Genomic DNA, 26,257 nt, shown 5'->3' on the forward strand with positions numbered 1-26,257 from the left:
TAATAGACGGTTACCTTCATTATAAGGCTCAAATATGTTTTGCGCCTCCAGACAGATTAAAAATGTTTTTGCCGAGAATGGCTATTTTGATAATAAAGGTTGCTGACCCCTGGTCTGGGTGAATATATAATTCTGATTGGCTGCAGGGTGTTCATTAAAAAGTGATATAGGACACCTACTAAAGGCGTTACGGTGAAAATTCTAAATTAATGCGCAAAATTTAATTAAATCGTAATATGTTATTTTCAACACGGTTCAGACGCTTCTGGCCTCCCTGTCGTCCATTAAGTCCTGACAATGGACACCCCTTCGGGCATTGACCCTTACTAATATGTATCATAATTAGTGATGCATCAAAGAAATAATTTAAACTCTACTTATCAATTGTCAGTAGATGAAGGTCCGTGCACTTTTTGGAGACGCACACAATATTTAGAATATGTGCACATACAGTGTATAGACACATTTTATCAAACCTCTAATTTATATGTACTGTATATGACAGACATACATGTTTATATTTTTGTATAGTGCACATTCGATGATGAAGTTCACACAGTACGATCATGTGATGGTCACTCTGGCCTGATATCACTGTGGAATGAAATGTCACAGCGAGTGAAGGTAGCACAGCACTCTTGACATGTTTCCATACATTGTTCCTGGGATTCAGGACCTTATCAGTGACCAGTCAATGCTACACACATCATCAATTGGTTTTGATGGAGGGAACAGACACCATGCGACATATTTGTGATTATGTTTGAATTCATGGTTTTATTTTTCCTTAGGAATAGGATAAAACATGTTATTATAAAAAAGAAATACATACATGTTTGATTTCATTGTTTTTATTAATCCTATTTTTCACATAATTTATTCACCTGGGAGAACATTATGTGGTGTGTAGCATTGCTTTTAATTCAGTTCCTTTATTATCACAGTGTTAGTCTTGAGATCAAGTTGTAGACAAACAGATTTTATACTGTAAAGTTTGAAAAAACATGTTTGAAATTGAATCCCTGCGTCCTTATGGGTAGCAAGCTACTGTTCTTTTATAATGTCCAAAAACTCCATAAAAGGCACTTTGAGAGCACAAATGTTCAGTGTCACTGAACGTCACTCCCAAGATATTCTTATCATTTAAATTGTTATATTGTTATCTTTTTGCATAATTCATATTGGTCTACCAAATTTCACAGATTTTCTTTTTAGTCATAATTAAAAGGGTTCTTGGCTTTGGGCCCTGCATGCTGATTTTAGTGCTCCTTCTTCAGCTTGGCCAGACCCATGAGGAGCTGGTCCCGCCTCTCAATCCGGGCCGACAGATGCTGCAGGTCGCTGGGGATCAGCTCACACATCTCCTGTGGACAGAAGGTAAGGAAACGTTTGTGAGAAAAAAGCAAATAATATAAGGCTTTCAGGTGACGCGGCCATTCTCTGACGGCCATATTGGAGTTCCTCAGCAACTGGAAAACCAAAAATCTGAATATAGACGATTGCATTTCTAATTTTGTTTTTAACTGGAAACTGATCGGTTTGTGTTTGGATAATATTAGTATGTTAGCCAGATAACTGGCGAACCACGACTTCGCTGCTGTAAACACATCTGATTGATTACACACTGGATAACATGCGTTTAGCATGAGCTAGCTCTAACATAGGCAGCACAGAGACGTAAGGTTTGATTCCCACGGTATCTCCTGATTTTGTTCTAGGAAACAGTTTAGTTGGCCATGCTTGTGTAAAGCTTCTCGTCGGACTCCTACTGATCCTACTGATTCCTTTGCATTAAGGGTGGAGTTAGTAGTAGGTAGTTTGTTTGGTATGTTTGGCCTTCTTGGTGAAGCTCATTTTTGGCAGATGAAAAGTCTGGCAATACCATAGAATCTAAAACCTAAATGGCGGTGAGTGTTTAATATTCAAATCATTGGTTTTCAGCAGGGTATTCCTTTAAAACTTAATAAGGCCAACGTTAATTTGGTGTGATTTTATGTTCTTGCATGCATCTCTGCTGTCGTACCATTAGAAGCAGTAGAAATGATGCTCCTACGTGTGAATCTGTATAAATACAACTTTCATTAACATGCAAAGGCAATATTCAAAGTGAATGTCCTCGGTGAGAATAGGATTTTCTTACAACTCTTTCCAAACTCGTGTACTGGCTTTGAAGGTTTCTAAGCGAGGCAGAAAGCAGCAGAAAACAAGACTGACTGATAGTGCTCTCTAAACTAGTTGACCTTAAGCTATTTATTGCACCAGCTCAGGGTTTCCTCACATAGTGACCTTCTGTGGCTAACATTTTAACAGCCTGTGATAGCATGTGACTAAGTAATGCCTACTAAGAGAGAGCAATTTGGCACCGGGGTGAGAAGGAACTTTTTTACTTCTGGGCATGCAGAACTAAAGACACCATAAATAAACATTTGTTTGATTAAAATTCCTTTGATCAGGACAAATGAAAACTGTGACATAATACACACAGTTGGCTTCTGTGAAGTTTCAGTAAAACTATCATCTTTTTTGCTGCCGTCATACTTACATTTACGATGCTCTTGGCTCCCTCCCCGCCAGAGAAGTCTGGTACAGGCCCAAAGGAGGTCAGGATTCTCCTAATGCCCTCTCCATACCGTTTCATATAGTCTTCCAATCCTGTGGGAGGACAGCTGATCAGAAGGAGGGAACACGGGCACAATAGCACAAATCTTACAGCAGTTGGTTCACATATGCATCATAACACATGCTTCATAGACCCGAAGTTTCTTGCTCTTAAAATAAAAAATTCTGCACCACTTCAAGAAAACATTGTCATAGTGCTCAGGGCAAACAGAAGCTGTCTGTTGGAGGCATGAAATTATCGAATAGAACTTTTAATTTAAAGTGGCAAAAAGCTTCTTCAAAGTATATAGTAAAATGTATTGCATTCAAACGTGTTGTGACTGAAGTTGTGCACTTTCAATTAAAGGCTGGAACATGCTTCTCTGGGCAACATGTAACTGACGTGACTGTTTCTCTTACACTTTCAGATATAACATTTGTTTTCCCTGCTTTGCACCTCCAGACATAACTTGGTTAAACAAATTGACACATTTTGGCATACCCATAACACCTTTCTCTGGAACATCTGCAGAACTACCATATCATTTCAGCCTTACACAGAATTTAAAACATGAAAATGCAGCTTCAGAAGCAATTATTCTAACAACTGTGATCGATTTGTTTTATTGCAAAGCGCCAATACCGTGCATAGTAAGTATTTGTCCCGTCAAAAAACAGGATTTTCTGCCGAAGTTATAATTGTATCCAAGGCACATTGTCATGGTTTTCTTATACAGTGAAAACATTATAAAACAGTAAAGCTGTAGTTAATATTTCCTATCTTTCGACCAGCCTCAGTCTTTTGAATTTGTTGACTCCACAGAGAACCACTGAGAAAAACTACGAGACATATTCATTTAATTTTACTGTTCTGGGTGTTGTCAGTCACTCTGAAATGAGAACTCCTCTGTGCATGGTAAATGCCTTGTAAAAACCTGTCAGGCCCTTCTTTGAGGCTTTGTTTAACTTTCAGTGCAATGCCTTCAGATTTATTCTCTCATCACTCTCATTGATTAATCTTTAATGATTTATTTGTGATGTAGGAAACAGGCCCTTTGGCTGATGAATGATTTATGTGCTGTACAAATAAACTGTTAAAGATTAATAAAGGAGGGCTCTGGTTTTCCTCGGCTTAATGAGGTACACAGGAGGGGGAAAAAAGAACTTTGCTGTATTCAGTCAGCTGCAAATTAATTACAATTAATGTAAAAATACCTTTGATATCACAGAATGACAAAACATAATGATAAAAGTGATGTACTGCATCATAGAAGTTAATTATTTATTTGACCGGGACAATGCACAGCTCTGTAGCAGTACCAGAGTTAGTTATGAGATCATTTTAATCTGTAATCCCTGGGCAGGAAACAGAGAATAACATCTCTGTCAAAAGGGTAATCTAACACTGTAGTATACAAATGCTTACACAGTAGTAAAACAACAACAATCAAATTTCACAGTATTAAAACTCGGTATCTCGATATCTCTGTACTGTAGATGTTTCTGAAAATCAAGAAACTGTAAGAAAATGGTTTTATTTTAAGATAAAGAACATTCTTAGCAGCTGATAACAGCCACTGTTATGAGCTGGCTGGGAAACGGATAGCTGATTACTTGCTTAAATGCGGTAGCAGCACCTTTATATAAACATCCTTCAGCACGCAACCAAATATTTGTGGATCAAATAATTGATTGACATAAATAAAAATAACAACACACAGCTAATGATCTATGAGGCAACACATGTCCCCATAACAACCAATGCCTGGACAAAACATATCATAAAGAGGGTCAGCGGTATGGTTTGTTGACATTTCTGTGATAAGAAACCCAGCAGGTGAGGACTATTTTTGAAGCAATAAAAAGCAAGTGTGGAGCAATCTATAAAAAAAGAAAGATGTTCCCAAACTACTTTATACCAGATGTTTAATTAAAATGCAGGGTTGGTAACTATTTCCAACATACACTTTTTAATATATTACATATACCCCAGCAGCAATAAATAACTGGGCTCTGAAAAAGGAGCAATAAAGATCTGTTATCTGTAGCTGCTGTAATCCTGTGAAAAAACATCCACCAATCACTGCCTTGCGGTCTGCTTGAAAGAACCAATGAAATGCCTCGTTGCCCAGCTGCCCGTACTCTACCCCTCTAGTGTACGAGCCTGAGCTCAATGCGCGTCGTCGCCACCCAAGTTAATGCAAGTCTTCTGGAGAATGGAGTAGTCATGTTTGGTTTAAACATTTGATATGATATTAGGAGTTTGCTTTGTGCCGTGAAGTAGTTTTGATGAGTAAATTGCGATATTTTCTCCGCTCTGCTCTGAGGCAGTGACGCAATGGTGTTTGTGCATGTCAGGGGGGGTGGGGGTTAGACAGAGCCCTGAGGAGATATACTTTCAAGTCTCTTTGGCTTTTCATTTTTGGGGCATTTTTAGGCCTTTATTCGACAGGACAGCTGAAGATATGAAAGGGGAGAGAGAGGGGTAATGACATGCAGCAAAGGGCCGCAGGTCGGAGTCCAACCCGGGCCCGCTGCATCGAGGAGTAAACCTCTATATCTGGGTGCCCGCTCTCCCAACTGAGCTATCCGGGCGCCCTCTTGCTAGCTTTTCAACATTATTAATCCTGCCTTTAAGGCAGGTCAGAAGGTGCACTTTAAAAATAGTTCTGTCACACTAAAATAAAGTTTCATACCAAAGATTTTAAAAGTGTGGCACTTGTATACAAACAAATATTGTATAAACCTTTAGTCTTTTCTTTTACTGTAGTTATTCAGACAAAAGATTTAGACCAAATATGTGACAGCAATATAGCTAGAAACCTTATCAATTATAAAGTTTAAAAATAATTTTACTATCTCATGTTTTATCCTGAAGCTGAACTTTGAATGTTTACATCAAACTTAGTGGGGCACATTATATATGACAGAGCAGTGTGATAAGTACCATCTACCCTCAACCTAACATAGACTTTGTGTGGGAGGAAGATACAAGTGTTATTTCAAGCCATCTTTTGCTGCCATTGTCTGACTGTCTTCTTAAATGTTTGTATTCCATGCATCCAAATCAAGGGTCAAGCCCAGCAATAGCACACGCTCTTGTACATATTCAGGGTTTTTGTAATGGATGATTCAAGTAAATGGCAGGCTTCCAAAGAGCTTCCCAAAACAACTCCAATCATGTGTCTGTAGAGTTTAAAAATGAAAGGAAAGTCAGATTTCGGCTTTGACTGGTTATTAGCCCTTCACTTCTTATACCATGTTTTATTACACAACCTCAATTTGCTGTTGAAAAAATAAATATGTCTGACCCGTTTTGTGCTGTAAAGCAATTCAATGGATTTTATGTGAAATCAAACCTAAAGAATAAAAATGGAAACGCTTGGTGGTAACTATACTGTTTGTCTTAATATGAAAGTGGCAATGATTGAATGAATGAACGAAGCATTACCAGTTTATCACCTCGCTTACTTTGCTGTTTTTCTTGTTTTGTTAGTAAACGGTTTAGCTTTCAATGGTGTAGTCAACCTATATTTTGAGTAAAAAAAATTGAATTAAAATGCCTTGAAAAGGTAGCAATGAAAAGTATGTAGCTTGTGTCATTGTCAGTGACAGCAGCTGTAATTATCTTGGAGATACAATGGTTACAATGGTATGCAAAGGTCAGCCAGCTTGACTGCTAAAAAGTTTCAAAAAATGTCCATAGAAACTAGTCACTTCTCTGCTGTCCAACTGTATGTTTTTTTTTTTTTTTTTTTTTTTAAAGATTCTTTTTTTGGGTATTTTCGGCCTTATTTTGACAGGACAGCTGAAGACATGAAAGGGGAGAGAGAGGGGGGAATGACATGCAGTAAAGGGCCACAGGTCGGAGTCGAACGTGGGCCCGCTGCGTCGAGGAGTAAACCTCTATATATGGGCGCCTGCTCTACCAACTGAGCTATCCGGGCACCCCACCTGTACGTTTTTTAACACTTGCGCACTTGTCACTAGCATTGTTGGCTGTATTTAGATAGATAGATATATGTATATCTAGATGTAGATAGATAGAAAGTGTTCAAATTGCAGTACTTTTGTCTGAGCAACTATTTTTGCGTTTTGGTTGCAAATGACAAATATAAACTAACTTTTTTTGGGGGGGCATTTCAGCCTTTAATGGAAAGGAACAGATAGATATGAAAGGGGAGAGAGAGGGCGATGACATGCAGGAAAATTGTCCAGGTCGGACTCGAATCCCGGACCTTCTGCGTCGAGGTATACACCTCCATATACGTGCGCCTGCTCTACCAACTGAGCCAACCCGGCCACCTGCAGGGCGTGTTTTGAAAAGTTTCGTCGGACATTTTGATGCTTTTTTTACGTCAAATTGGATCACGATTTGAATCCGTCGTAGCTGTTGTGAATCCGAACATTACATAAAAGAGCAAGCTACAAACATTTCAGAGCTTCCTTCCTTCCTTCCTTCCTTCCTTCTCCGAGACTACAGGCAGTAGGTTTTCAGTGGATTTAAAAGGATAATGCTCTCCTGTGCAGGTACATGGTTTTACAAAAGCCGAGTCATTCAGAGAGAGAGAGACAGAGACAGAGAGCCTGAGTGCTCCAGTATCTGATTGGAATGATTTAACGACGGGAAGTAACAACAGGAGTAGGTCTTAGCAATCTTTTGTGAACATGATCATACTACTGTTTCCTGAGCAGAAAAAAAACTCCGTAGAAAGAAAGCTTTAGGACTGTAACTATGGTTAGAGTTGGCAACTGGTTTGAAGGCCGTGATGTGGGCTCTGTGAGTTTTGGATTACTGGTGTGAGGGAGTGCATTCATTGCTACCCATCAAAAGGCTGCTTTGTTCTGCCAAAGTGTCCTTTTTTCTGTTCTGTGAGTGTGTGTGTGTGTGTGTGTGTGTGTGTGTGTGTGTGTGTGTGTGTGTGTGTGTGTGTGTGTGTGTGTGTGTGTGTGTGTTTACACAGGCATGGTTTCTCTCTGGGTTTCACACTAGCCTTTGATATTCTCCATCTCCCTGAGGGTTCACTCTCACTCCGTCTCTGACACACAGTGTGGTACAATACATGTATGTTGTGCTGAGACATGGGAGCTATGTATATCACTGTTGACTCACAAAGCTCTTTGTGATTACTGTCATTACTGTCAGAATATTTTTGAGCTAATAACTTTGGTTTGTTTTGACTCAAGTATTTATTTTCAACAAAATAAATCACACCTGTTACAATTTCTAGCTTCTGCTTGAGTGCTGGGATAGAAACTGAACGCTTGTAATTGTGGTAAATGAACTACTCCTATACTTTTCCCAGTCAGTTTAAGTATCTACTCTCTCATTCTTTTTGTGAAATATTTTCAGAAATTTCAGTAAGAATGACTTTGTACTTTTACTGAACAAAGTTTTTAGATTCTTCTTTTTAAGTCAAATTTGCAATGAAAAATTTGATGGTATCACCACTAAACTGAACAATGACTCCCACTCGAACACATCAAATCCAGTATCCAGAGTATCTTGAAACCCCATTTTGGGGCATTTTTATTGTACCAAAAAGTGATGAACTGCATTAAAACCATTGTGACCATCTTTCTTTATTATTTTGACCTTTCTGTCTCTCAAATCTTTGCCCAAAACAAAAGCTTTAAGCGGTAGGTTTTTTTTGGTGGAGACTTTCTGTTTACGTTAGCAAAATGTCCAAAAAGGGAACAGTACCTGCAGGTGCATTGAGGTGCATCGTTTCCATGGGACCTAGGAAGGCGTAACGCATTCCTAGTCCCTCTGACATCACCAGGTCGATGTCCTTGACAGAGATAATGCCATCCTGATGGAGTAAGAGAGGAAAAAACACTTTATTTACATGAATCGCCCTTCTTTAACTGACTTACTGCTTTGTACCTTTTTGTAAATGTATGACTAGAACTCCCTAAAGCAGCTTTAAAGACAAATACTTTTCAACCCTGAGCCATCTATCAAGTGTTTTTCGACCGAGTTCTCTGTGTTCTTTTGGATGCAGAATTTGAATATGTAGAATTAAAACTGCAGCTCAAAATTTGGTCTCAGGATATAAGAACACATTTTCCCTGGCAGTTCAGGTTAGGTAGGTCATGGTTTTTTAACCCCAGTTTTTTTTTTTTTAGACAAACCAAATTGCCTTTGATCCCATCAAACTACTCCCGGCATATAAAGTTTCACTAATCAGCCAATTCTTTGTCCTTAGGATTATTTAGGAAGTACCGGGAGAAGAGGGCCTGAGGATGGAGGGATGGATGGAAGGAGTGACAGAGGGAGTGGTTCAGGTAATCTTTGGGTTAGAGATACCTGTTGGCTGACCACAAACGAAATCAAAGTTCGGATACAGAGATAGAGAGTGGGGTGAGCAACAGGAGAGGGACAGGGTCGTCTTTGTTTAAGTCCTGCGTCCAACAACGGACCTGTTTTCTGAGCAAAGCGGGACGGTGGGTGGGGTCTTTTCTCCACCATAATCACTGGGGGCAACCAGACGCTTTCTCAGCCGCTCTGCTTTCCAACACTGGCCCTGACTCAAGGACTGTTTTCTGTGTGTGTGTGTGTGTGTGTGTGTGTGTGTGTGTGTGTGTGTGTGTGTGTGTGTGTGTGTGTGTGTGTGTGTGTGTGTATGTGTACAGGGGTGAGGGAGGGTCCCTGTTATGTAAGAAAGATCACAAGGCCACTCTCAGACCACAGGCCTTGATGCTCAATGACTTTTTTGGATTACTGTTCATACTAGTTCTCTGGTGTAATTGAAAGACTTGCAGGCTGTTTTAAAGTCCTATTGGAGTGCATGGTCATAACAAATGTAATGGTATAACACAGCCTCAGTAATACAAAAGGGCTTTTTGACTTGTCATAGTAGGAAAAGCCACAGGTGTTAGTCATGGCAGTGTTTCAGTGAGCCAGCATGCACAGCACCAGGACCCTGAAACAGAAGAACTTAATAGAATTGAGCCATCATTAAATTCATTATTTACACATGTGCTTTTCCTACTGTCACATGTTAAATATAGCTATACATGTAACCTCCTCCACTCTGGACTCGCTCTCAAAGGTCAGGAGCACTGCCGAGACAGTTTGCAGTTGGTCAACGTCGCAAATCTGCATAAAAAAGTTTAGAATTACTGAATCATTCTCAAACTGTGAGACTTCACAACATAATACAGCTGACTTATGAGTCTTATAAAAGGGTAAGGATTGCAAATCTTCATAAAAAAAAAAAAAAAATGACATCCCACAACCTTTGTTAGCGGTTATGATTTTTGGACCAGAATGGAAATAAAGGTTAGCTATCACTGGTGACTATTGCAATCACTTGCATCATTCATTATGCACCTAACTTTGGAACACCCAGGTGTTTTACATAAAAATATTTTTTGAAATGTTATCCGTTTATTTAATTTTTTTTTTTAATTGGAGCTCCATTAGCTCCCACTGTAGCAATTGCTAACATTCCTGGTTGGGAAACTTCCAGTCGAGACATAATTTATCAGTACTGGAATATAAATATGGTCCAGCCACTTATTCTGAGAATTCACTTTCTCCTTCCATCTACAGTGTAAAATCACCCAGCTTCTTTTGTTTATCCATCCCGTTTAGGATTGAACCTCCCAGAACAAATAATCTTGAGCTGAATGGAACATTGGTTCTAGGACTGTTCAAATCTCTATTTATTAAAATTGTTTAACACTGCACTGTTCAAGTAAAATTAATTTGTAGTGCAACCTGAAGCCAGATGTAGGCTATCAATCCAACAACAAAATAAAGTCACTTTCAGGAGGAATACAGAAATAAAAACTTAAAGTAAACAGAGCAAGTGCAAAAAGAGTAGCATGCATTTGCTTTTTTTAACAGTAGTAGGTAAAATAATGAATAAGCTCTTGTTTAACATCCAAACTCTTCTCCCTTTAATCTTAGAGTAAAAAAAGCAGTTTTAGCAACATATGAAATCAGATGTAGCCTATCAAATAAATCCAACATAAGGCAAGTTGCAGAGTGTCTAATATAACAGTCTGTAATCGATTGGGTCACTCATGATGATGGTAAACCAAAAAAATAACACTGCAGACTGACAGCGTTTGATGATGCTTAATGTTAAGTCATAGCGGGGAATTAAAACGAATCAACGGACTAACGTACCATTGGGCTACTACTGGGAACACATTCCGTGTGGGAGTAAAGCTTAGATTGGGCCCAAAAAAATCAAGCCCAACCCTACCCAAGCCCGTGCACGTTGTGTCCGAGCCCGGCCCGGCCCGACACATTAACTGGAATTATGAGCCTGAGCCCGACTTAACCCGACAGTTTTTTAATACGTGGGCCATTATAACTGACGTTATAAAGGACTTGTGAGATATCTGAAACAATCTCGCCTGGTTGCGCAATTATCGAAGACAGTGCTACAGATAGGGGAGACACGATTTTAGCACAGTTTACCTCACACTCAAGTCAGTGCAGGACATATACCCAGAGCTACAGGAGAAGATTTCTCCCCACTCAATTAGGCTAATAAAGTAATGATTAAAAAAACACAAATGTTTGATCAAGGGTCCGGCCCGAGGATAGTGGCGGGACATATCGGCCTGACCCGGCCCGTGGGTCAAGTTCGGGCAGAGAATATAAACTCTACTTGGGAGGGAAAGGGACAAAAATGTGAGCAGAACTTACGGTGTTTTGTTGCTGTTATCCTGACTCAGGGATGCATTTTACAAAGTCTACAGACTACCACGTTGTTTTTGGCATTGAGAGTAAAATACTCCCACACTTTAGAAGGCCGTGTGCGAACCTTTTTCTCAATGTATTGTTGAACTTCCGAGGAATCCATACTTGCGCTGTTGCTGGAGGCAACCATGCTATTTTGAGATTTCTACGCAAATTATTTGTGTCGACGCATTTACGTAATCCATTACGTCGACGAATCGTCCCTACCCTAATTGGTTCCTGCAATCCAACATAGGTTATCATGGGTTATCGGTCCAAATTTCCTAGACCTTATCACAGGACCATAAGACATGAAGTAATCAGCCGTCCTCTGTCTTACATTTCCAACAATTTGGTGCGTCTATCAGATCAATTCTAAACAATCTGGAGGGATTCCAATAGAAGTGATGCATAAACTTGAACTGAATGAAGCACACCCTCACATCGCGTGACATAGTTTTAATATTCCTACAGATTCTATCCCACTCCTCATCATCCAGTGTAATACTCAGATCCCTTTCCCATGTCTTTTTGAGGGCTGTCCAGGCTCCATCCCCCAGGTTTTGCATAAGCATTGAATAATACCCAGAAGCCCCATGACCTTTTCCATATTTCCATCTTCTTTTGAGATACATTCAGGCATCCAACCTGACTTAATTAGAGCCAGGACCACATACTGTGCTATGAGAACTGGAGACTGACTGAGGATTTTCCTGCTGATCAACTTTGTCTTGTCAAAGTTGATCAGCAGGAACATTCTTAGTCTGTTCAAAAAGGCAGAGAGTGCATTCCATTCAGACAGGTTTGTTCTTTTTCACATTACTTAGAAAATGCTCAAGGTTGCATAAAAAACTTCAAACTACGAGATTTTTAACTAATGTAAAAACTAACATCAGTCATGGCTCTGTTCATTTAAGTGTCACAACAAACTATGCCAAGGAGCCAACATGCACAGTAGCAGGGCCTTTGAAATGAAATACGTCCTACAGGTAATATAAACTAGTCAAATGTTCTAATAACCTTGACATCATTTCACAGCTTATGAACTAAATGCAAACTAGATCAGACATATCTGTGGGACAGATGAGCTCTTAGTTTCAACATGTCAGAAATTAACCATTTCTACTATGTTCTTTTACATACATAGACAAGATGTATGTTAGAAACATTCAGCCATTTACACACCCAGTTGCCACAGCATACTCTAGGTTGCACTCAGCTGGAGCTTCTTCCAGGAAAAAGTCCTGACCCTTTAACAGTAACGTGGCATTTTTGTCAGCTGGGACCTAAGGGTGCCTCAGGGTTAATTCTTGTTAACAGGAGCCTCACAAGTGGGAAATCCATGCACAGTATGGAATGTCATGTAGCTATGAGTCTGAGCTTTCACAGCTCTGTATGAAGACACAAATATCACGTAGTGGATACATGGATGTTATGTTGCAGCCAGTACAGATTCAGGAGGGAGAGGGACACAGTAATCTCTGCTTTATTTCCTTAAAGTAGGCTGGATGCTTTTAGTCTCAAAAACAGATGTTAAGATGTTACTAGTCTATATCCTTCGCGTTCCACTTCCGGGATTGCACTGGTGCTGCAGGAAATTCCGCCGGATGCATGTATTTTCAGCTTCCTTCTGCTTTCTTTGTGTTGTAATTTTAAATTTGGTGGATTTATGAGGACTATTGTTGACTGCTCCTCAGATCTCTGCATGGTAAATTGAGACAGCTAGCTAGACTTTCTGTCCAATCTGAGTTTTCTCTCACAAGACTATTTTGCTGCGGCTCTGTGCAGAGTTTAACACCGCCCATGACGATTCTGATTGGTTTAAAGAAATGTCATTAAACCAGAACACGTTTTCCTCTCATCCCCGAATGCTATGTGAGGTAGCCAGACTCTCCTTCAGCATGTTTTGGAGGAGGGTCTGGCAAAGCGAGACTAAGACGTTACCCACAGTTGTTTTCTTGTGTTTGGCATTGACTGAACGAACAAGGGCTTTCAGCTTACTGCAGGCCCACTTAGCTCATCAGTGAACCAAGAAGCTCCTATTGAAACAAAAAGATCATTTGAGGAGAGAGAACAAATTCCAAAAGTCTTTAAAAAATCCAAACTGTGATAAACCCAGGGCCTTTTGTTGCAAGTCATCCCACACTTTCTTCTTATAATGCCTGTTGCTCTCCTCTTGTGAGTATCTAATAAATGCAGCCAACAGAAAATCAATTAAAGTCTTCCTTAATAAGCTCTTTTTTTAGTGCTCTGACAAAAGTGTCACATTCCTGTTTTGGCAATTTTGATGTTCAAATATGCCTGCCTCTAATAATAATAATAATAATAATAACAACAACTTGGACTTATATAGCGCCTTTCATGGTACCAAAGGTCGCTTAACAAATAGGGATGGGGGGAGAGGGGGTTAGGGGTCAAAGGACTTAGTGAAAAGAAATGTTTGTGGTGGTGCTTTTTGAACATGGGCAGGGATGGAGCAGAGCGGACGTGGATTGGTAGACTGTTCCAGAGTGTGGGAGCATTGGCAGAGAAAGCCCTGTCCCCAAAAGTCAACCTGGTGCAGGGGGTGTCCATTAGGTCCTTGTCAGAGGACCTCAGGGAACGTGACTGAGTGTAGGGGTGAAGGAGATCTGTGAGGGATTGTGGTGAGAGTCCATGGAGAGATTTGTAGGTGAGCAGGAGGATCTTGTAGGTGATGTGTGACTTGACTGGCAACCAGTGGGGCTGTTGGAGGATGGGAGTGATATGCTTTCAGGGCTTTGTGTGGGTTAGAACCCTGGCAGCAGAGTTCTGGACATACTGGAGTCTGCTAAGTGCTTTGGTGGGCAGTCCAGACAGGACACCATTGCAGTAGTCCAGACGGGAGGTGATGAAGACATGAATGAGTGTCTCAGTTACTGAATGTGTGAGTGAAGGCCAGAGTCTTGAGATGTTTCTGAGGTGGTAGAAGGTGGACTTAGTAATGTTTTTGATGTGGGACCGAAAGGAGACAGTGGAGTCCAGGATGACGCCCAGGTCGCGCACCTCAGGAGATGGGGAAATGGAGCTAAATAACGAAATAGTATAAACACCTCACATTATATAGGCAAAATCAACACAACCCTTCCACAAACCACCACAGATTTAACCAGTGGCTCTGTGAGGTTGCTCAGTGGTGCTTTGAGCTAAATGCTAACATGCTCACAATGACAGTGATAATATCCAATAGTTGTCAAGATATTCCACTCAAAACCACAATGGTCAACCTCATGGTGGCACTAGAGGAAAAGTCAGAGGATGACCAAAGTCAGTAGAATTTATCCTCTGAGGACCATGAATGTGTATGAATAGTTGTTGAAATATTGAATTGTACTGACATTGTATTGGATTAAACTTAGTTTAATACAATGTTCTGGTAATTGTCTATTTACTTATATAGGTTAAAGGAAGCCTGGGAAAATTCACCCAACCTTAGTATTAGTGCAGTAGAAAACATTTCCCTTCATGCATTCATCCTTCTTTAGTACTGTAGAGAATCATTTGTAAAAGTGTAAAAAATCCTTTGAGTGTAAAATCACATGAGTATGATTGTTTTTCCCTTCTTTCAATGTGTGTTTCAGTGTGTCTTCCCATATGTTTTTCCCGCTGCAAACCCAGTTGTTCCGTTAGTTCAATGGAACAACCTTCTCCGTTGAAATAACTAACAACATTGTGTGTTGAGCGTCACACCCACATTGTTGTCGCTTGTATGCCACCCTTCCATAATGGGTCATAATTAATAAGTTTCACAAGTCTTTGTTTTGCTCTTTTGTTTTGTTACTACCTGCAGTTGTCTTATCTTGTGTGTACTTTTGGGATTGTGTGTGTGTGTCCATCTGATACAGTTACACACTGTAACCTAGGAGTACAGACAAGGACACAGTATGCTGACTTAGCTGTGAAAGGGACACTCTTTGTTACACATCTCCAACAGAGAAAGGAGATGGAGGTGGAAAAGAGACAGAGAGAGAGAGAGAGAGAGAGAGAGAGAGAGAGAGAGAGAGAGAGAGAGAGAGAGAGAGAGAGACACACACTCCCTCTTTACGGTTATTATGTCCTGTGTTTGTGTGTGTGTGTGTGTGTGTGTGTGTGTGTGTGTGTGTGTGTGTGTGTGTGTGTGTGTGTGTGTGTGTGTGTGTGTGTGTGTGTCGGCCCTGAAATGAGAGATGGGATTTGTTCTAACATGATCTTAAGACCTCACAATGCCTTGTGTTTCCCACTCCCGCTAACTTATTGTTCATCAGACGTGACATGTCAAAAGCATTTTGTTTTCACATGCAGGTAGGCCAAGGCGAGAAGAGGGAGAGTAGCTAACGTTAGCCAACATTTTTATTAAAAAACAATCACATACGAATAGTCATTTCAGCATTCAAATAGTATTGTTTTATGTACTATTCGAATTATATTCGACTTTCGGAATTTGTTCCAACAGCCCTACTGGTATCCATAGTTTGATTTTGTCACTTTAGTCTTGATTAAAACAGAATTAAAGAATTAACTAAATTTTAAAAGCCCTTTAAAAAGGACACCTAGCCAAACAGCAGGAACTCCAAGAGTTACTGACGGACAGGACATAATAATGATACAATGCAACAAATATTAAAACAAAAGAGAAGAGCAAGAGCCTTTTGAAACAATGACATAAAATGTATCATTGACTATTTAGTACAAAAGTTTATGAATCTTCTACAGAAATATCTGCTGTCACATTATTCAATAAAGAGTGTAATTTGAGGTAATTCTAATGTCTGTGGTATTTGAAGCCTGAATCACAAAGAGATATCTTCATGTGAGGCTAGTTCAGGTAACAATCATCACACTCATCGTCCTCATTAATTTTCAAACCATTTCTTCCATGAGTGATCATGTAATGGTGTCTGTCATCAGAGGCTAAAGCTCATTTACTCTCATTGTGTTTCCTTTTTGGAAGGAGACCACAGAGATTATAGCAGAGGTGAGCGGACAAGGGGCTTCCTCTTTTCTGCCTCTATTAGAAAACCATCAGCAGCGATACTGAGCCACACAAAGCCTCACTGAGACTGAGGAGCTCTTGTCCAGAGATAAAACAAACTCTTGTGTGTCTAACATTATGAGGACCTTCCTAAATTTTGTTTTTGTTGGATATTAATATTTAGAGTCATATAGTTATGGCATATAGCAATTTTTAAACATTTGAAGACAATTACAGTATACTGGCCACAAAGTGCTGCCCGCTGCCATGTTAAACAATTGTACTGCTTGCTCTTGAGGGAATTACTGGAATTGTTGGGTCTTTTGGTAAATTATAAAGTGTGGTCTAGACCTACTATGTCTGTAAAGTGTCTTGAGAGAATTCTTGTTATGATTTGATACTATAAATAAAATTGAATTGAACACAGCACGCGCAATGCACAGCCTGTATCTGGAGTGATCATTTCGCCATTTTGTCTAATTTTCCCACGAGATTCCTTTCGAAAGAGCTCTGACCAATGGTGCAACTTCATAACTCACTCACTCAGTGACAAACATTCGGGTTTATAGCGCTGGTCCCTGCGGTCAAGCCAAAAACTGGTTGACAGAAACAAGACACTGACCTGGACCAGCCTCCAGGACTCTGCAATAATGGCCGCCTGCACTCTGTTGAGGGCAAAGCCATCGATTTCTTTCTTCAGACGCACGGGCACCTGGTCAACCTGAATCGAGAGAAATCAGTCATGTCAAGAATGGCCATACTGTATCTCTTAAAAGGCTTTATACTAAATACTTGTGATTCTGCATGTTAAATTCAAGTCAAATTAAGTAAAAGTGTATTTACTTCACTGCCATCCTTGGTACACCCAGGGATTTAAAGAATTTCCTTCCAAGAATCATTGGCGTCATTCAGCATGTTATGAAGTTCCTCTTGCAGAGACTTGCAAGGATTTGCTTGGAATCATAACTGTATGGTAATCCAGGGACTAGTGACACATTGTCACCCCTGATTTGAGACACCTGTGCCTGGATTCACACACTATTATATCAGATAATCAAACCTAGAATACAACTAGCAAATGGAGACTCTTGCTACACTAAACATACCATGTTATTCCAGTCCTGACCTCCTTTTATTCACTTTTCAGTATGCTTTAGGATTCTTTTAATCACATTACAGGCATTTTGCTTCCTCATAAACCTGATATTGACTCATTTTTTGCATCTCTCCTGCACGTCATGACATACCCAGTATTGTGTAATCTTGGATCGTTACCTTGGTCATTAGGGAGTGGGTGGTGTCCATAACGCTTGCTGCTGTCTCCGGGTGAGGTACCAGCTCCACCAGTTTTACGTAGTAGGGTGGGTTTACCTGGGGAGCACAGGACAATCACACATCATTCAGTAAGTACTGATTTTGCATGTTTGTGAAAAGCTGTTATTGAAGTTATTGTATAACATTTTCCATCATGAGACTTATAAAAAAAAGAATAAAAAAAAAAATACACTATGATACAACTTGTTATTACACCTGTATACACTACACTTAACTACATTATAACGCCAATTTACACTACAATAATCTGTATTAAACTACATTTTAGGTCTGTGTCTAAAGTCTGTGATGTTAGTGGCTAGTAGTTAGTTTTCAGGGTCAGCAGATAAAGGGCTGAAACATTTTGTAATTCCCAAAAGTATACTCAAAAATAGGCACAATATGAATAGTTCATAAACTACTGTGACACTGATAAAGATTGCTTGTTTGTAGATATTAAAAACAAAATAGCTGACTGTGGTGAGGCAAGTCAGTGATAGATGCTTCAGTCCAAGGTTGACAATGAAAAATGTAATGTGGAAGCAATAGTTTCCCACTTAGACAGACAACTCTATCAACCACTTCCATGAAAAGTCATTTGGAAGTTTGGTTGTAGTCTAAAAAATCCTGCTTGAAGCTACAACTTTAATAGTGGCTTGTAAAAACCGGTTCAATTGCATCAGCTATTGGAAATAAATATCTAGCTGATGGATTAAGAGAACTTATTTTGGTGATAAATTACAATGTAACAACACTGATAGGCTATTGAGGTGTTGGAAAGACAACAGATCCAGTGTGTATATTAGCAAAGGTGGGTAGTTTAATGAGGCGGATTTGTGTTAAAGCTGGAGTGCAGGACTTTTACATATAAATGAACATCTGTTACATTCAAGCCCTTGCCAAACAAGTTCACACAATGCTGATTAAGCCTATACCTGCCAGGGAAAGCTCTCTGTTTTTCGCAGTATACTGGAGCTGTGGTGTCTGTGGCGACTTTCCCGGCCTGGTGCACTGGAAGTGATGCATTTTTTGCGTCAACCAGCCAGAGCTTAAGCGGGCAGGAAGGGGCGAGAGACCATAGCGACGGAGTAGCAGGTAGGAGTATGGCGGAAAATCTTAAAAGCTTCCAAGAAAAGTTTCTGGAGTGGATGCTCCAGATAAAAAAGAAACTTGGCGTTCAAAGAAGGGTTAAAGTAAAAAGAAAAAAAAGAAATGTAGCGAGCTCACTTACGGCTAGGTCATCAGCATGCGTCAACGGTGTTTGTGTAATTAATCAGGAACACAAAATTAATTTCAGTGTAAACTGACCATAAAGTTTCTCTCATGCCAGTGCCAGAGGGCAGAAACTTAAGTTCCGCACTCCAGCTTTAATGTTAACGTAGTTCCCAGTCAAATTCAGTAAATAAATGCCAGGTGCTTCCAACATGGCTGCCAAAAGATGGGTTATAACACCCAAAAGCTCACTTTTCCAGACACTGATACATGATAAAGAAGGGATAAATGAAAGAAAGGAAACATTAGATAGAGGAGTAATGTATGATAAGGGCGGGATACCTGTAAAAACATGATTGGTGGATTAACTAAACTGGCTCCCCAGTTTGTAGTTCATTAGGTTGTAATCCATTTACGCTACCCGCTGGAACCAGGACTGTAGTATCACTAACCGGATGGGAGACGAGGCAGCGACTCCTGTTCTGTACTTTAGAGAAGACGTTGCTTGGCACAAGACAGGAGGTGGAGCTGCTCAGGATGACGTCTTTTCCCACAAGACGATCTATGTCCTGGAAGACGCTTTGCTTGACATCAAGATGCTCAAATACGCACTCCTGGAAAACACACACACACACACACACACACACACACACACACACACACACACACACACACACACACACACACACACACACACACACACACACACACACACACACACACACACACACACAAAAAAAAAAAAAAAAAAAAAAAAAAAAAAAAAAAGCCCGGTTGTGAAGTGAAAAATTTACCATTGCCATCATTTCTGTAACTGAGTAGTAAATATCAACTCTAAACAACTAAAGTATCTGTAACATACAGTCTTACATATTATATAGAATAATACAATCTTCTAATCTAAACACTAAATCAGTAACTCAGTATTTTAGTCTTGGCAGAGCTCCAGCGAAGCATCACAGTGAAGATGAAAACTTTAGTTATCACAATAATAAATATTAAATAAATAATACATTTTTTGGTAGGTACTACTGTATTGAGAATGTACTCGGATAGATAAAACCACAACTTTCAGTTCGGATAAATACCACTTAAGGTGAGTGAGAAAATGAATTTGGATTATATAACAAAGATGAAAAATGTAATCACCACAACAACAAAAAAAAAAAAAATTATTTTGTTTCTTTGTAAGTGTCAAACCGCAAACTACTTATGTATTCTGACAAATATGTTAAAGGCCAAATTGTTCTCACGCCTTTAAAACCAGATACAATCATTTTGGGCTCTGCTGTACTTTATTTCATTTTCTGCTCTGTCGGAGTATTGGAAAGGAGCGGCTGTCAAATGCGATAGTGGAGTGTTAATATACTCTTAAAATGGCCTTCTGTGGAACTGCAATAACTGGCTGGGCGAGCAGAATACTCGCCAAATGGGTGTATGTGATGCTCCACTCGTTAACACTGTGAGTACCTAAGAGAGAACAACAGTTTTTATTTAAACATCCTATCCTTTCATAAAGTCTATACTAGGTTTTATTTTAAATTTCCTGCTACATGTCCATAGTCTATTTTTATTATATAAATTATTACTTGACTTTTTAAAATTATATTTTGATTTGTAGCAGATCATATCTCTTCTCTTCTAACAGGGAAACCATGCATTCATCTGATTTAAGCACGTGGAAAAACAGCTCAGGGCTTCTTAGCACATTATGTAAATGATCGTAAATAGGAATAAAGGCCCAGATAAATGACAATAATGTTGGGTCTGGGCTGGGCCTTTCAGAAACAGGGACAGTTGTCAACGGACACCCCAGCATTTTTCTTGATGAAAAAACAATCATTAGTTCTCTTCATTTTGAATTATTAAGGATGTGATGTTGCTCGAGGTGAAGAGAGTGTTATTGCAGTGGTCTGGAAACGTATAGATAGTGGTGAGGAATGTGAGTAGTGGCAGTGTAATTATAGTCTACTATCTAATTGTATGGTGTGTATTCCCTTAGTAGGGCTAGTATGGATTAATGTCAGTCACTATATGAGTTATTGATATATTCTGTAACCAATCTGATTGAGACAAACCCATGTACTCCCTCTACTCCTCTAGAAAAGCCCGGATTAATAACAGAATAAAATTTGCACCAGATGGTTTCATGCTACCAGGAAACGTTAGGCAGACTATCTGAACAGGAACACTCAGCATATTGTTACTTGTTATTTCCCTGTTTATAATAAGTCCTCTATTCTTCCATGTTAATGTGAACTCTGTACTGAGTATTGATTTATTCTGTCCTTACCTGTCTCTCTGTGCTCTGATCACCACCTCTGTGAAGAAGAGCACTATTGTCTGCTTTAACAGAGTCATGGTGGCATACAAGACATTTTCTTGGCTTAAGAAGTTAAGTTTCTCTTTTTTTTAAGTGTTAAACATGACATGAGATAAATATATGAGTGTCCATTGTTGAGTGTGTGTGTGTTTGTGTTCTTAGCATGACAAAGACATGATGAGTGATTTATTGTTAAAGGTCCCATGGCATGAAAATGTCACTTTATGATGTTTTTTAACATTAAAGTGATGGTTCGGAGTAATTTCACCCTAGGGTCCTTTGCACCATGATCTCGAGCCAAACACCCCCCCAGAAGCTTTTTTCACCTGGGTCGAACATTGGGAGCGTTAGCGTAGCGTAGCGTTATCAGCTGAATAGCTTAGCGCAGAGGCTAATGGATCCGAAGTGTCTCTTTACATTACCCCACTAATAATGCCCGAAATGATACCAAACGTCTACAGTAGTACAAATAGGTTATGCACTCACAAAACGATGGATTGTAAAATTTGTAAGTACACCAGAAGTTTATGTAAATAACACTTGCCTGCTGGCTTCTGCTCTCTGCTGCTGCTGCTGCTGTTACTACCGGGCAGTAAGAGTGCTTAGGGACATCTACAAATTACAACACCGAAAAGAGATGCAACAAAAATATTTATTAATTTAATGATTAAATAAGGTAATGTCTCCAAACTTACCTCAATTATTACTTGTCTCCTGCTAGTTATACTACAGCACTTACTTTAAAAAATAAGTTAAATTAAAAAATATTTTTGTTGCATCTCTTTTCGGTGTTGTAATTTGTAGATGTCCCTAAGCACTCGTCTTACAGCAGCAACAACAACAGCAGAGAGCAGAAGCCAGCAGGCAAGTGTTATTTACATAACCTTCTGGTGTACTTACAAACTTTACAATCCATCGTTTTATGAGTGCATAACCTATATGTACTAGTGTAGACCGTTGGTATCATTTCGGGCATTATTAGTGGGGTAATGTTAAGAGACACTTCGGATCCATTAGCCTCTGCGCTAAGCTATTCAGCGGCTAACGCTACTCTACGCTAACTCTCCCAATGTTAGACCCAGGTGAAAAAAGCTTCTGGGGGGGTGTTTGGCTCGAGGTCATGGTGCAAAGGACCCTAGGGTGAAATTACTCCGAACCATCACTTTAATATGAGTTCCCCCAGCCTGCCTATGGTCCCCCAGTGGCTAGAAATGGCGATAGGTGTAAACCGAGCCCTGGGTATCCTGCTCTGCCTTTGAGAAAATGAAAGCTCAGATGGGCCGATCTGGAATCTGCTCCTTATGAGGTCATAAGGAGCAAGGTTTCCTCCCTTTTCTCTGCTTTGCCTGCCCAGAGAATTTGGCCCGCCCATGAGAAAGAGACATCATGGCTTGCAAACAAGCAAAATGGCAGTTGGTCAAGGCCACACCCCCACCCTCCACCTTGCCCCCTCCTCTCTCGTCCTCAATAGCATTTAAAGCTACAGACACAGAAATGGCACATCCTAAGGAAAGCTCATTGTGGGACTGGCTCTAGTGGCTGTAATTCTGCACCAAGGCTGAATTTCGGGAAAGAGACTTCAGGTACAGTATAAGGGGACCACTAAGGCCTATATAAAAGCATCCAAAAAGCAGGATATCATGGGACCTTTAAAATGTCATGTTTCAACAGCAGAGCAACTCTTACCATGACAACCTCCTCCTGAACATTTTGTCAAAGGAAAGCTCTACTTCTGTTAGTTTGTTCATATAGACAGCTCATAAAAATGCTCATGAAACGTGGCAATATTTCAAAAAAGCGCTGATACAGTATATTCAGGTTAGATTGGGGTTCTGATTTACATAAATACGTATGTATAAAATCACAATTTTGCAAAATGGCAAACCTCAGCTGTGAGATGTATGTGCTTTATTCAACATTTTATTGGTGGTATGATAGAATATGTCACACACATTAACCAGTGATATTGTGCCCCCTTGAGGACAAGCAGTGTAATTTAAAAAATACCAGAACATAATGTACTGAGATTACTGTAAACACTCCTAAATTTGATTTATGGCGCATGTGAGGATGAACCAATAAATAAACCAACAACATAGCATTCCTATTGAGTCATAAACATTTAAAAATACCCACACTTCAGTGGTGGAAGGCACCAAGTTTGACCAAAGTCTCTACATGTGTCGTGTCAAATGTGTGACAACAAGTAAATGATAAAAACTAACACATCAGCAATGAGCAAACGTGTGCTGATAGTGGAAGTAGTCTAATGTGTCACCTGGACAAAGAAGGCTCCCTCCAGTGCCTGAGCCAGGTCATCGTAACAGCTGAGCAGCGCGAGCTGCTGCGTGGCGGTCAGCTCTCCTCTCAGCATGTGGGCTTCCTCCAGCTCCTCCAGCTGCTTCCTGAGCCAACACAAAGTAATAGAGGACAGTTAACACTCACCCACACATTTTCTCCAAATTCTCTGTATGAAACAAATTGTCCTGTATGACACGTAACATTAATCGTTTAATGTATAAGGAATCATTACCAAAATATAAATATAGCATATTTGAATGGTTCAATAAAAGCAGAATCTAAATTATGTTAGCAGATTGAGCAATCGATCCAGAAACCTTCAAGGAAGATATTTAAGAAAAGTATGTTTGTGGCTGCCACTCATGGTAGCACAGAAGCAGCTAGTATTTAGAAGATCAAATTAGTCAGTGACATAAGTCAATTTAATTGTCAAAAGTAAATGTGATATAGAGTAATTATACTTTTTAAAACAAGGTACATGATTCTGATTCTTTATATTTTGTTCACACAACAGTTACAGTGTAAGCACCACAGGCAGTAGCAACACATTAGCTACATACAGGATAATTAATGTTTAATAACAAGATGCTGGTATAGAGTTTTTTTTCTCAGTTAGTTTCAAGGGGTTGTGGATCTTCTTTACTGTACATTAGGTGTTTTTTTCTGACACTAGTTTTCACCAAAAGCCGTTCGTCATTTCACATTAATGTTTAAATAGCAGTGACTAGGCTATTAAAAAAGTGTTTTTAGGTTTTTCCATGTGTTCCTATAGTAAGAGGAAGTCATCGAGCAATGTCCATGTGTCTTCCCTGTAAGTGCTGGAAGGAAGAACGGGTTATATTTTGTACATGGTCCGTCTATACATCTTGTTAATATTCCCTTTAATGTTTTGAAGCCACACACACACACACACACACACACACACACACACACACACACACACACACACACACACACACACACACACACTTACTATAAAGCCATGAGAATGTAAATCCCCTGGTGTTATTGACATGAGAGCATGGCAACATCATGGTGAGGATGCATGAACATAAGAGTGGCTGATCAGCATCATATGCTAAAGAGTCACTCTGAGCACCACAAAGCAAATGCCATTCAGCTTTCCTGTGTTGTTATAGGCTATAGTTAATATATTTTCAGGGGGAAAAAAGCCATAAAAACTATTGCTCACTGGGTATGAGGGCATATAAGTTTGGGGGTTAACTACTGTTTTTTTCCCCAATTGAAAATCTTTGGCAGCCTAGAACTACAGTATGAGTTAACTCAAGTCAGATTAGGCATTTACCAGATACTGTAAGACTATACATTTCTCAGTAATTTAGGGTAACTTTTATTCTTATGAACATGGATTTAAGACTTTTAAAGACATACTTCATGACAACTAGCTACGTAATAGCTACGTATCAGAAGACGTTCCCAGAACAGAAGATCAAGAAATCACAATTAAACACAACATCATTTCAAACTTCATTTTCCAGGACTTCCAGACAGGTCATGTAAAGTTTATTTGTACAACCCAATATGATGTGCTTGTCTCATTAGGCTTTACAGGCCCACAACATCAACAGTTCCCCGACCAAGCTGAAGCTAAGGCCTATATAAGAGCTAAGGCCTGTAATCAGACTGACAGGAGGATATAATCCAAATGCAGAGAAAAAATAGGTTAATAAATATGGAAAGTGGATGGAATATTACATACATTAAGACTACATTACAGGATGATTTATGCTGGATAAAGACTGCAGTATTGTGTGTATTAAGGCTGACCTGATTTCTGTGATGGCCTTGGCAGCCTGTCCTGGTTGGTTGTCATAGATCTTCACACTGTAGCCTCCACTGACAAACACCATAGCCCAGGAACGGCCTATCAGCCCACTGCAACACAGACAAATAGATAATTTAGTATGTTCACTCTTGACTGTAATTAAAACTGTCTCTGTAAATATAACGATATCCCATTAAACAATATATAAAAAAATTATATTTAATGTCACAATTAGCCTGGTCTTTTTTTATTATCTCCATCTTTGTTTTTCTGTGCTCAGTGCTGTAGTTTGCATGCATCATCACTTCCTTCATGGACATTAAATAGTCCTGGCTTATGTTTTACTGCTGTATCACTCTTGTGTTGGCTTTCTCTTTTTATACTTCCCAGGAGTTCATTCTTTCGTCCCTACACAGGGATGTCAGTTACACAGAAAAATCCCTGCAGGTTTTGCTGTTGCTCTATCTAAGCGCAACTGTCAGTTTTACAAAATCCTGCAGTTCTATTTGCTTTCCAGGTTTAAGAGAGGTCACTCCAGAGGACTGCCAAGTTTAGCGGAGTGCGCAGAAATAATGAACAGGATAAAATGTAAAAATATATATAAATATAATGAAGAATCATTACAAGTGTAGCTGCAAAGGTATCATGATAATGAACAAGATGTCAGGAAATCAGCTCAGTTAGCTACATGCCAAACAATGCAATGTAATCAGTAACTTAAAATGATATGTAAAATACCTAAGGTTAAACTAAAAAGTGCAAATGCAGTATCAGCAATTCAATCATAGCCTAACTTTCATGTCAGCTCCATGATTACATTTCACAACAAGCATAATAACCTGGGAGCAACGTTTTAACACCATACACGCGTCTTTTCTTGCTCACCTGCCGATCACAGTAATAATGTTCATGTCAGAAGAGCTCATTTCTAGATGTTAAGAGATCAGCTCAGACAACCGTATATGCTATAACGTTACGCTATTTCTCTCAAAACTGTTGCACCGCCCCTCTACAGTCACGCTGGTACGGTAACCTAGAAGGACCAAATAGCCC

At 39.6% G+C, this 26,257-nt stretch overlaps 1 protein-coding gene across 1 annotated transcript; it reads right to left on the minus strand.

The window, feature by feature from the left end:
• Positions 1–835: 835 nt before the first annotated feature.
• Positions 836–26,222, minus strand: cryl1 (crystallin, lambda 1). Its single transcript, XM_039819116.1, has 9 exons — positions 26,090–26,222; positions 25,207–25,314; positions 23,396–23,522; positions 19,247–19,408; positions 17,544–17,639; positions 16,891–16,989; positions 8,303–8,411; positions 2,543–2,652; positions 836–1,364 (listed from the first exon to the last, which is right to left on the minus strand). Exons 1-9 carry the CDS (start codon positions 26,128–26,130, stop codon positions 1,260–1,262), a joined length of 957 nt encoding a protein of 318 aa, XP_039675050.1. The 5' UTR covers positions 26,131–26,222; the 3' UTR covers positions 836–1,259.
• Between the last annotated feature and the right edge of the window lie 35 nt (positions 26,223–26,257).

This window comes from Perca fluviatilis, chromosome 12 (assembly GCF_010015445.1).
Source record: "Perca fluviatilis chromosome 12, GENO_Pfluv_1.0, whole genome shotgun sequence".
In the NCBI taxonomy this organism is placed as follows: domain Eukaryota; kingdom Metazoa; phylum Chordata; class Actinopteri; order Perciformes; family Percidae; genus Perca; species Perca fluviatilis.

Bases quoted from the DNA above. Each gene is read 5' to 3' on its own strand.
- cryl1 (XM_039819116.1), bottom strand. From the start codon at position 26,130: ATGAGCTCTTCTGACATGAACATTATTACTGTGATCGGCAG. The intron at 16,990-17,543 runs GTAACGATCCAA...CTCTCGATTCAG, and splicing joins CCCACTCCCTAATGACCAAG to GTTGACCAGGTGCCCGTGCG. The intron at 1,365-2,542 runs GTAAGTATGACG...TTCTGTCCACAG, and splicing joins GAGCCAAGAGCATCGTAAAT to GAGATGTGTGAGCTGATCCC.